Source organism: Neopelma chrysocephalum, unplaced genomic scaffold, assembly GCF_003984885.1.
Source record: "Neopelma chrysocephalum unplaced genomic scaffold, ASM398488v2 Primary Assembly neopelma1_25, whole genome shotgun sequence".
NCBI lineage: Eukaryota > Metazoa > Chordata > Aves > Passeriformes > Pipridae > Neopelma > Neopelma chrysocephalum.
The window spans coordinates 32849612-32860865 of record NW_020897694.1 but is presented as its reverse complement, the minus strand read 5'-3'; the positions used below and the strand labels follow the sequence as shown (position 1 = coordinate 32860865).

Genomic DNA, 11254 nt, shown 5'->3' with positions numbered 1-11254 from the left:
AGGAAGGCACAGGAGAATTGCAAGTATTTTGCTACAATGGCTGTAAGGGGTTACTTTGAGGGGAAAAAGAATCCCCAGTTAAAAATAGGTCTCAAATTTTCTAGTTCATTTCTTTGCTTGACTGAACTCTGAAAGATTTAGTTCCCTAATTATGCCTACACAATGGCTTAACTTGTTGAGTTGCGAAAGCTTGCTGTTATTCTTAATCAGCATCTCTAATTCAGCAATAGTAAGCCTGTGACAATGAGAGAAAACAGAAAACGATTCACAGTTTCTGCCACTAAACCCAATTATTTCCCACACATCTTGTACTCAAAGCTGTGAGACCCCAAACACTTTACCATCGGAATAATTTTTCTTCGGCAGCTACTGTTAATTGCCAGGCAGGGGGAGGCTTGACGGAGGTGCTGGCTATTGGTGTAGCATAAGCCCATTTCTGGGCTGTGAGAGAAGTGGTTCTCTGCTAATGGGACAAGAGAGCCCACTCTGCAGGGGAGAGGCTTAAAATCTTCAGATCAGAGTCATCCTTGGCATAACTTAGGAAGACCGAAGTTACATCAGCATGGACTTGGATCACAGAATAGATGCTTTCTTCTTTCATTGTTGATGATTTATCTGAATTTACATTTTTATAAATAATAACAGATTTTTCCTTCTGAGCTTCCTATCGAACCTCAACTAATACATAAACTTGCTTTGCTCCGCCTTCCACCTCCTGCATTTTCTTGTTACATTTTCTAGTAGCATTTTTTATCATCTTCAACGACAGCATTAGCTTCCTTTCTTAGAGGAAGTTAGAGGAGCTCACAAGATCACTGATAGCATAAAAGTAGCCATGTTTCAAATTAAAAAATCACCTGCTTTCAATTTGTGTTTTCCATTTCAATGCTCAGATCTCACATTTTTGGAAAAGCCACATATTGGAAAGCCACAGACAATTTCCACTCTGACACAGTATAGTATATTACTAATATCTTCATTTTTAAAAAATCAGAAGTGGAAATAAAATGCCTCTGCTTCTCTTGGGTGCAGAAGAGCTCCCCTAGCTGGGTACACATCAGGCTGATGCAGCTAGCTGGTCCAGTGTTGTTGAATGGTGAATCAAGCACCCCTTAGCCCAAAAACAAGGTGCAGGGCTGGATTTGGCTTCATCTGAACACCTCCTCAGCTCACGCTCTGTGCCCAGCTCTTATGTCAGGCAGCAGAGAGCAGCAGCATGCCTAACTTTACAACTTTACCAGTTCTCAGGAAGAGAAATCTGAGAGAGAAGGAAGCAATGCATCCCCTCCCTTCTGACTCCACATATACTACTGGTCCCCAAACTCAACTGCCAGCTCCCCTCAGTCTGAGGGGCACAGAGGAGTTTCATGCCTTCCTGCTGCCCCTGCTCTTCTGCACAGCTGTTGGGTAGTGTGATCTGCATGAAGACCGTATGATTGTATTAACCAAAACCTGAAGTTGTACACCTAGCTTCTCTCGAATCAGCCTAAAGAGAAACTCAAAGGTCTGGATTTGTGCCAGTGTAACAAGCAAAAGGAGTACACAGACCAAGGTAGTTGTGAACACCACCATTTTCCTGCATCATTTCCTCACCTTTCTTGCAAGTGCTGAAGAGTGACAATGGGTGTATGAGCAAAGCTGACTACTACCTTATGCATGTGGCTTTGCACCTGACGCCACTTCTACCCATCTGCTCACCAGTCTCCTGGTTTTGTCTCACTTTCCACTTTCTTTGGATCCACTAAATTTCCATCGAGTCTCTCAGAACCTCTTGATATTTTTGACCTTTTACAGGCACTCAATCTCTGTTCCGCCTTGGGGGAAACTCCACTGCAAAAAAATCCCTTCTGCCCCAGCTACCTTGCCTGGACTGGCTTCCCCATCCTGTTATTCTCAACATGTCCCTTCTAAAATGTCACCTGCTAAGTCTGGTCTCATATGTGAAACATGTGATGTTGCACATGTTGGAACATCTAATGGCAAAGCAACTTCAAAAATAAAGACATTGTCCTAGCTTGTTGGCTTCTTAAAGGTTTCTAAGCTGCCATTAACCACAGACTTCCTCTTGGCTGAAGCCTGTGAGTGACAACATGTGCAAGCAGAGTTCATTAACAGTCAGGATGTTTGAGGGTGGTGCTCCCTGTGCAAAGCATATTTAATTTTATCAGCTAATCAAGCTATTTTTAATCACAAAGCACTCTTTGAAAATGACAAGAGCATGCGAGAGCTAAAAGATGGATGGCTCAATATAGAGGCAACTATTTCTATTTTGAAGCCTCTCCTGAGAAGATAAAAATTATTCTCAGGCTGAAATGCTGTATTCCAGCATTTACTGTCTCTCTTGTCAGTAGAAGCACTGTGGGAGACAGAAGAGCAAAAATTAAGTTAGAGATAATACACAGGAAGCCAATTTTATGTTAGATATAAAACAGTACTTTCAGCGACAAGCTTGGAAACTAGAAAGGAAATACTGCAATACTAAAGTATGCAGAGCATGTTATGCCTATATTATTTTTCCCCCTTTACAAAATAACATTAAGTATAGAATTATCATCAAGAAATGGCAGGAGCTAGATGCCAAATGGGCAGACTGCTTCGCAGGTCAGTGAAGAAGAACATGGCTGTCTCCTTCAGGAGACAGAACTGTCCTGATCTTGGAAGGAGGAACAGAAGATCATTTGTATATGTATATGTAAATAGTGTCTTTATGGTTTATAGAAAAAGCCCAAATGGGAGAAAATTATCTTCCTTATCTGTGCTGAAGAGAGAACACATTAGTACAGGCTGAAAACCAAGCAAAGAAAGCAGCTCTATTCAGACCAGCAATCTGCTCCTCAATGCTCAAATTAGGTACTTCTTGTGACCCCTCAGGAAGGCTGGAGCTCAGCAATTTCAAGCCTAGCTCAGGCACCTGCTGGGTGGCAGAATAAATACTGGCTTTCCTGGAATCTCCCCATGCCAAAAAAGCCCTAACCCAAAACAACTGAAGTAAACACAGCCTAATCCTCTTGCAGTAGAGGAACTGTTGTGAAGGTGCAGAACAAAACATTTACTGTCATTCTTTTTTGGTTTGATAATCTTTTAACAACTGTGATTTTATCTTTACTAACAGATTTAACATGTGGTAAAGTGATTTGCATCTTTCACTTTTTCTAGAATAGTTGACACAGAAGATTGTAGCTCCACTGTCTGAAAAAAAATCAGCGTAATATGTACATAGTTTTATTTTTATGGTTTTTCATTTGTCTGACAGGCTGTCTTACTCTATGAGATGTTTGATTCTTTTCAAGACAGCTCTACTTTAGTTAGGCAGCTTTAAGACCTTGATCTTAGTTCTTAGACAAGTATGTGTCATACAAACCAATATGAAATTAGTTTAAGGTAACACATATTGCAGCGTGGCTCATTGGTCAGAAATGGTGCTGATGCTACTGCCACCTCAGTGCTTTGTCTTACAAAGGGGAAACCGCGGCATCTCAGAGCTATCCATTCTCATCTGCACTTCTAAGAATCCCATTTTGGTAAATCTACCCAAATTACTATTTTGTGTGATGCCACAGAAGTCAACCACACTGGAGACACCTCTCAAAATACTAGATATGCCTGTTCTTTCTATATGGGAAGGGGTTTTTTGGCAAGACTGTGACCTAATTTTGGCAACTGTGTTTTTATTCTGTTGTTCTCCTTTAGTTGCTTGAGGGTCTGATGACATCCTGGTATTTATCGAGTCAGAAGTGAAACTCACACTGGCGAGTATAAAGGCAGAATTTCCTTTCCAATGCTATAATTTCCACACTTTTCTGCTCAGGAGGTTACAAGTCTTGTTTGGCACCATCTACTCACTCAGCACACTATTAAGGGCAAGAAGCCCAGTCTTTAACACTTATTTAACAGGGGTCAAATAAAGCATTAGCAGGCAGACTGCTGGCTCACCACCTGGACAGATGCATGCTTTTTCTCTCACATTGATTTCTGCTTCTTGTACTTTGCCTGACAAATTCGGAATAGGATTATTCTTTCATAACTGGACATTCCCACTATGTGCAGCAGCTTCAGACTGTGTATCTATATATCTGTACCATAGAAGGAACATTTTTAGAACCCATGTAGCTAGTCGATTGTTTCTGCTCTCCATTGCATGTGATATGGTTGACGAAGGTTGTGTTATGTGTCTTACCACAGGTGAATATAATGCCACATAGACTCTTCTGGGAGTCAAAGCATCACACACTGAGGGCAAGAACTGTGTTATGCTCTCTGAATTTCACTCTGCCCACCATACTTAAATATTAGTAGTATTTTACAGAAGATGCCAGCTATTGCCTAGAGAACAGTCAGCAGCTCCCACTACACCATCAGCAGAATGGGGACCTCACTTTCCTGACAGCTGGATGCCTTTACCAGGAACCCAGGATCATGGTCCATCTCTTTCTGTGAGCAACTTTCAAGGTCAGGCAGGGGCTGGGCTGGAGATTTTGAGACTATACATTTGTATAGTCTCAAAAAACACTTGAAATCAACATCTTGTTGACTTTCCATCCCACAATAGGCTTACTTAAGCTAATCTTAGGTGTCTAAAAAACTAGAAGTCTAAGTTTGAGCTGGTAACTTTACGCTCCTACTAGTTAATAAAGAGGAAGGTTATCAGGAAGCTATCAGACATCCAAGACAGGTTGAGTGTCCCTCTGTGGGTGCCCATTTCTTCCTACCAGCTGCAAAGGGTGACCAGTTCAGACAGACACGGAACTTTTAGATGTATAAATTGGAGCAATGAGTCATGATCGAGATGTCCGCATCCCATCAGCACACACACGTAGACAAAAGCGTGGCTGAGAAACCCCGCAGCTCGCTATAGCGCCAAACTGCAGCACTCCTGAAACTCACTGCAGATTTTAATAGCTGTCATCCATCCTAAAAATACTTTTGCATTGCTTCGTGCTACTGTAGCGTGTTGCGTGTTCTTTCTCTGGAGCTCCGGTGAATAGCAGGACCAACTGCTCCTCCTCGGGACACCCTCGGCTGCTCGGTACCTGCCCTGGCGAACATACCTCCTTTTCGGTGCGCCCCTTCCCGGGCGGGGGTGACTCCCGTCGTGCCGAGCCCGCCCCTCTGGCCCTGCCCGGGGGCAGGGAGGGAGGCCGGGCGAAGGGCGGCCTGGAGCCCGGCGCAGCGGCGGCGGGAGCGGCGGGAGCAGCAGCAGCCCGCACCCCGCTGGCGGCTGCTCTGGCGGCGGGGGCAGGTGCGGGCGCTTCCGCGTCGCGCTACGAGGAGGAGGAGAAGGAGGAGGCGGCGGCGAGAGCGGGCGGGCGGCGCGGCCAGCGGCCCCGAGCCGGGCCGGCGTGCCCGTGGGCGTGCTCCCCGGCGGGGAGGACCGCCCGCCGCCCACATCCCCGCCGCCGCCGCCGATAACTTTGCCTCTCTGCAAAAAGCCGCCCCGCGGCAGCCAGAGTCGGCGGAGCACCGGCGGTCCAAGCCGACCGCCGCAATGAAGGGCCGGCGGCGGTGGCGGGGCGAACACCGTCGCTTCGCCGCGGTGCTGGTGCTGTACACGCTGCTGCTGCTCCTGCTGGTGCCCTATGCGCTGGACTACGGGGCCAGGCGCGGGCGGGCGGACGAGGAGCCCCTGCTGCGGCGCTGCCCCAGCCTGGAGGAGGCGCTGAGCGAGTGGGGCTGGGAACAGCGGCCGCCGCTGGACGAAGAAGGGGAGGAAGAAGATGAGGCGGGCACGGCCGGGGCAGCGGGGAACGGCAGCGCCGGGGCGGCGGGGAAGCGGCACATCTACCTGCACGCTACCTGGCGCACGGGCTCCTCCTTCCTGGGGGAGCTCTTCAACCAGCACCCCGACGTCTTCTACCTCTACGAACCCATGTGGCACCTGTGGCAGGCGCTCTACCCGGGGGACGCGCTGAGCCTGCAGGGCGCCCTCCGCGACATGCTGCGCGCCCTCTTCCGATGCGACTTCTCCGTCCTGCGCCTCTACGCCGCCCCGCCCGCCCCCCGCGACCCGCTGGCCCCCGCCCCGCCCGCCGCCGACAACCTCACCACGGCCAGCATCTTCGGCTGGCGGACCAACAAGGTGATCTGCTCGCCGCCGCTCTGCCCCGGCGCCCCGCGGCCCCGCGGGGAGATCGGCCTCGTCGACGGCGCCGCCTGCGAGGAGAAGTGCCCGCCGCGGGCACTGCGGGAGCTGGAGGCCGAGTGCCGCAAGTACCCGGTGGTGGTAATCAAGGACGTGCGGCTGCTGGAGCTGGGCGCGCTGCTGCCGCTGCTGCGGGAGCCGGGCCTCAACCTGCGGGTGGTGCAGCTTTTCCGCGACCCCCGCGCCGTCCACAACTCCCGCCTGAAGGCGCGGCAGGCGCTGCTGCGGGAGAGCGTCCAGGTGCTGCGGAGCCGCCACCGCGCCGAGCCGCGGGGGTCGCCCCGCCACCAGCAGCAGCATCTCCTGCTGCCGCCCGGGCTGCTGGGCGGCGGGCGGGCGTCGCAGCCGCAGCACCGCGCCGAGTTCTTCCTTGGCGGCGCGCTGGAGGTGATCTGCCAAGCTTGGCTCCGCGACCTGCTCCTGGCCCGCCGCGCCCCGGGCTGGCTCCGCCGCCGCTACACGCAGCTGCGCTACGAGGACCTGGTGCGGGAGCCCCGCGCCGAGCTGCGCCGCCTGCTGCGCTTCGCCGGGCTCACGGTGCCGCCCGCCCTGGAGGACTTCGTGCTCAACATGACTCGCGGAGCCGCCTACTCCTCTGACCGGCCCTTTCTCATCTCCGCCCGCGACGCACGGGAGGCCGTGCACGCTTGGCGGGAGCGCCTCAGCCGCCAGCAGGTGCGGCAGGTGGAGGCGGCGTGCGGCGAGGCCATGAGCATCCTGGCCTACCCTCTCAGCAGCGGCGACGCCCGGTAGCGCCCTCGCCCCGCGTCCCGGACGGGCCCGAGGGCAGGCGGGTGCTGTCGGGCAGAGCTGAGCGCGGGAGTTCACTGCTGGCACGGTGGGCGCCCAGTTCGTTGGCTGGGCGCTCCCTTGGGCCAGCCCCGGCTGAGGGACACCTGCCTCGCCTCGGGTGCAGGCAGCGCGGCAGGGTCCAGGCCCTCCGTCCCGCTGTAGCTTCAGTGGGGCTGTGCAGGGCAGGGGGGATGATTTATTTAAGAGAAGGGTTTGGTAAGAGCGTACTCTGAGTACGGCATCAATCTTGGAGCCATTTCAACTTGAAGCTGTGATCGTGTACAAAGCACAGGTGTGCTTCAAAAAAACTGCATCAAAACTTAAAAATCCCCCAAATGAAGACTCTCAGCAAGGAACTAAGAGGGCCATGAGGGTGCTGCTGTGAGAGCGTTGCCCTCCCTGAGCGCTGAAGCACGCTCGGCTCTGTCCTTCCACTACTGAAACACGTAGAAGAGGCTTCTGTGAAGTCGCTGCAGGGGTCAGGGGAGGCCTGGGCGGGCAGGAGGGTGCCTGCTCAGGGCAGGACTCGGGGCTTCCGCTCCCAACCTGCTCCGTCCCTTCTGCGGGGACGGTCTCTGCCCCCACAGGTTGCTGATGCTGTGGGGAGGGAGCGCTTGCTAAGGGACAGGGAACCATGTCCAACTCTGTCCACCCTTCTCAGCAGCAGGGTAAGCGGTTGTGCAGAGAGGGTAAGCGTTCTCCTGCTTACATGTTTCAAAGATGTTTGTGGCAGAAATCTTTGCTTTTCTGAAGAAATCTGTAATTCTTTTGAAAGTAGGGTATTTTTTAATATATGCTGATACAGTTTGGTGATACTTATGTGAGATACAGGTGACTAATGTGTTTCTTTGGGACATGTACAGGGTGACTGTAACTGGAAAACAAAAGCTTGATATTTCCATTTTGTTTTCTCAGTCAGATGAGAGAATCACTTTTCTTCCCTTGCTTCCGGGCTGACATATTGTGCCGTGCACGGGTTCCTCCTGGTCACATCCCTTCCGAACAATAACATCCTTTCAGCTGGCAACGCCTGGACAAAAGCAAATGTTTCCTAAGAGGCTAAGACAAATTAATCATGAAGTTCCCAAATAAACCCTTGTATTAAAGAATAAAAGGGAAAAAAGAAAACCCTCAAGTTTTATTTTAGATTTTAAAATTACATTTTCCTGCAAATATCCTGCAGCTTATATGAGAAGGGTGTGCCTGTGTGTATATGTGTGAGTACCTTTGTTTCTTAATTTCTTAATGTGGTCATAGAAGCTTCAATTGTAATTTAAGGATGAAGTAACTTCATAGAGACCGCTTTTGAGTCCATTACAGTCTGTCAGTGTTTAAACGGCCCCACGAGAGTGTACAGGATTATAGGGATGTTTACATGCAGTCCTCAAATACAACCCGAGAACACGAACTTCAAATTGAGGATAATCCAGGATCAGGAAGAAAGCAGTATTTGTATAAAGTGCTGGAAATAAAGGCAGTTCAAAGGTGTTACATTATCTTGTAGTAAACATTTCAATTGTATTGTAGTTTTTTTGTGCTGAGTGTTGTGCTGTAAAGCATGTCAGTGAGTTAGTATGAACATTTATTTCAGGTCTTTTTCTTTGTCGACCTTCCCACTCGAGAATATGTTGGCACAAGAAGCAGGTTTCTTTCATTATATAACAGGAAAATGTACTCATAAAAATGTGTTTTAGCAAATCTATCCATTTCCCAGTAGTGTGCTTCATATGATTCTGCATCCTGGGGTTTCTGTTTGAAGTAAAAATTACAGGGGCTCATTTTGTGCTGGAACAACCTTGTGTATTAACTAAGGGATATTTCTGTATTTTCTAACAGTGCCTGTGACATTGAATTTGTCTCTGAGTGTTCTAGTGGCATTTAATAATGATATTTGTGTAGATGGACAATACCTGTATTAATGCCTTGATAACCTGTGTCAGGTAACCTATTTTGGAAAGCTTTTCTGAGACTACACCCATCCTGGCCTGTACTGACAGGTTTGGGAAGAAAATAAGATTTTCATGCATGCCAAAAGATGATACGGTACTTATTTTCTTACATTAAACGGGAGATTAAAATCCAGTGTATCTTGTTGATTTGTTCTTAGCTAGTTGCAGCCACAGAATTGTATGATGTAACTGCTAAACATTTGCTTCACCTTGGCAGGGAATCTCATTTTGCTGTTTCAGGTGGTAAATGTCTTTCATAGATTTTTAGAAATCTACACTTAGTTTCACTTACAATCATTCATCATGATGAAGAAAGAAGTGTGGCCATCTAGCTTAACTTGATTCTTATAGCTGGAAAGAAATCCACTAATTATTTAGTACTTTCTGAAGCAATTTCCATATTTGAACTACAAAGATGGTGAAGAGTCTAAAGGGGAAGCCACATGAGGAGTGTCTGAGGCCAGTTGGTTTGATCAGCCTGGAGAAGAAGAGACTGAGGGGAGACCTCATAGCAGCTTACAGCTCCCTCACCAAGGGAGGAAGAGGGGCAGAGACTGATCTCTTCTCTGTGGTGACAAGTTAAGTGACCTGAGGGAACACCGTGAAGCTGTTTCAGGGAGGTTTAGGTTGGATATTAGGAAAAGGTTTTTACCCAGAGAGTGGTTGGGCACTAGAACAGGATCCCCAGGGAAGTGGTCACACCACCAAGCCTGACAAAGTTCAAGAAGCATTTGGACAATGCTCTTAGGCACATGGTGTGACTCTTGGGGATGGTCCTGTGAAGGACCAGGAGTTGGACTTGGATGATCCTTGTGGGTCCCTTCCAACTCAGGGTATTCTATGATTCTATGATAGATGCATTTTCTGTATCAAAAATTATTTCTATCAACAAAAGTTGTTCACTAGCCCAATTGCTCTTTATTAGTGATTAATTTAATATTTTTTTTTCACTCCAAGCTGTCTTGTAGGGTTGTTTTTTCCTAATTTTTGTATAATGCAAAAAGGGCTCTGGTGGGCAAAGTGTACAAAATATAGCAAGTGCAATTTGTGGTTTGTATTCAGGGCACCTGAGTTCATTAGAAAACTCTTCTAAAAAATCCACAGGGGATATCCAAAGCTGAAAAAGGAGTGAGTAGCCCAGAGTGGCATCTTAGAGTAGTATCTGCAAGAGTACGTAAGGCTGGATGACAGTTGCTTAATGACTGATGGTGTGACGTGTGCTTCGGTCACTAGAAGGGTTTCTGAAATTCTCTACCCAAGGAGGACAATTAGGGCTCACCAACAAATGCATCCCATTTTTCTCTTAAGGGTGTTTTGATGGCACTAGAAAACATCATTCAGGATGCTTACAGCATATACTTGTTGGTCCTGAAACTCAGACATTGAAGGAAAAACAAATGTACTGTCAAATGTCAGTGTCGGTACTTACCTGAGAAGACAGAAAAAGGTCTGATTAGGATGACCAGCACGAAGTTTCACTGGCAGAGGTCTTTGGAAGTAAGCAGAACTTGCTGAAAGCAGGACACCCGTGGTTAGACTGCATTTTGAGAACAGCTGGACATTTATGGCTTGGCCATTTTGAAGTAAAATCACACTTCTACTAAATGATGTAAGAAACGGAACCTTAATGCTCTTTTAGAGCAGGGGATGGCATGGTAAGCAAGGGAACAGTAAACACATTTTTATAGCCAACCTGAACTTGGCAAACTTAGAATCAGAGGGCAGAACTTTGCCCTAGAGTTTTAGTCGTTTCGACTGAGATTTGTTAAAATTACCTACTTGTGCTACATTACATAAAAGGATTAACAACTTTAATGTATTAAAAAGTCATAGTGGGAAATGGGTGCAAAACTGACAACTCCTCACAAGACTTATTTCTGTCACCTGTTTTTACTTCTAGTTGTCACACGTCTGCCTTAAGGGAGGTAGAAACTTGAGTACTGTAATTATTCATAAAAGGCTGTGATATTTCCACACTGGAATTGTTAACTGCTCTTTTACAACATCATCTATGTATTTAAATTGTTTCTTTCGAGGAGGCAAACTGTACTGATATACTTGTGGGAAATGCTGAAAGTCCAGGGCCAAGAAATACTTGACCCCTGCCTTAATTTTACTGCTTAGAACATTACTGATGGAGTCCTTGTAGATATCCACAGTATGTACTTGCATACTTCAGGTCCAATAGAAATAGTTTAATATCAGTTGCAGTATTTAACAGAAGTGTTAGAATAGTTGTGGAGTTACTTATTTAACAATTTCAGTATTGCATGGGTCATTTTAGCCCCCACTCCCCCATCAGTTTGTGCATGAAGAAAAGTCCTGAGTTTCTGCATTAGGTTCTCAATATCACCACTTTCAGTAAAGACCAATG

The 11254-nt window shown here is 47.8% G+C and overlaps 1 protein-coding gene across 1 annotated transcript; it reads left to right on the top strand.

Annotated features, from left to right (window-relative positions):
- The first annotated feature begins 5429 nt into the window (after positions 1–5429).
- CHST7 (carbohydrate sulfotransferase 7) lies at positions 5430–9572 on the top strand. Its single transcript, XM_027674812.1, has one exon. It carries the CDS (start codon positions 5486–5488, stop codon positions 6890–6892), a length of 1407 nt encoding a protein of 468 aa, XP_027530613.1. The 5' UTR covers positions 5430–5485; the 3' UTR covers positions 6893–9572.
- Positions 9573–11254: the final 1682 nt, after the last annotated feature.

What these genes read in the sequence shown, in the direction of transcription:
- CHST7 (XM_027674812.1), top strand. Translation starts at nt 5,486, where the DNA reads ATGAAGGGCCGGCGGCGGTGGCGGGGCGAACACCGTCGCTTCGCCGCG.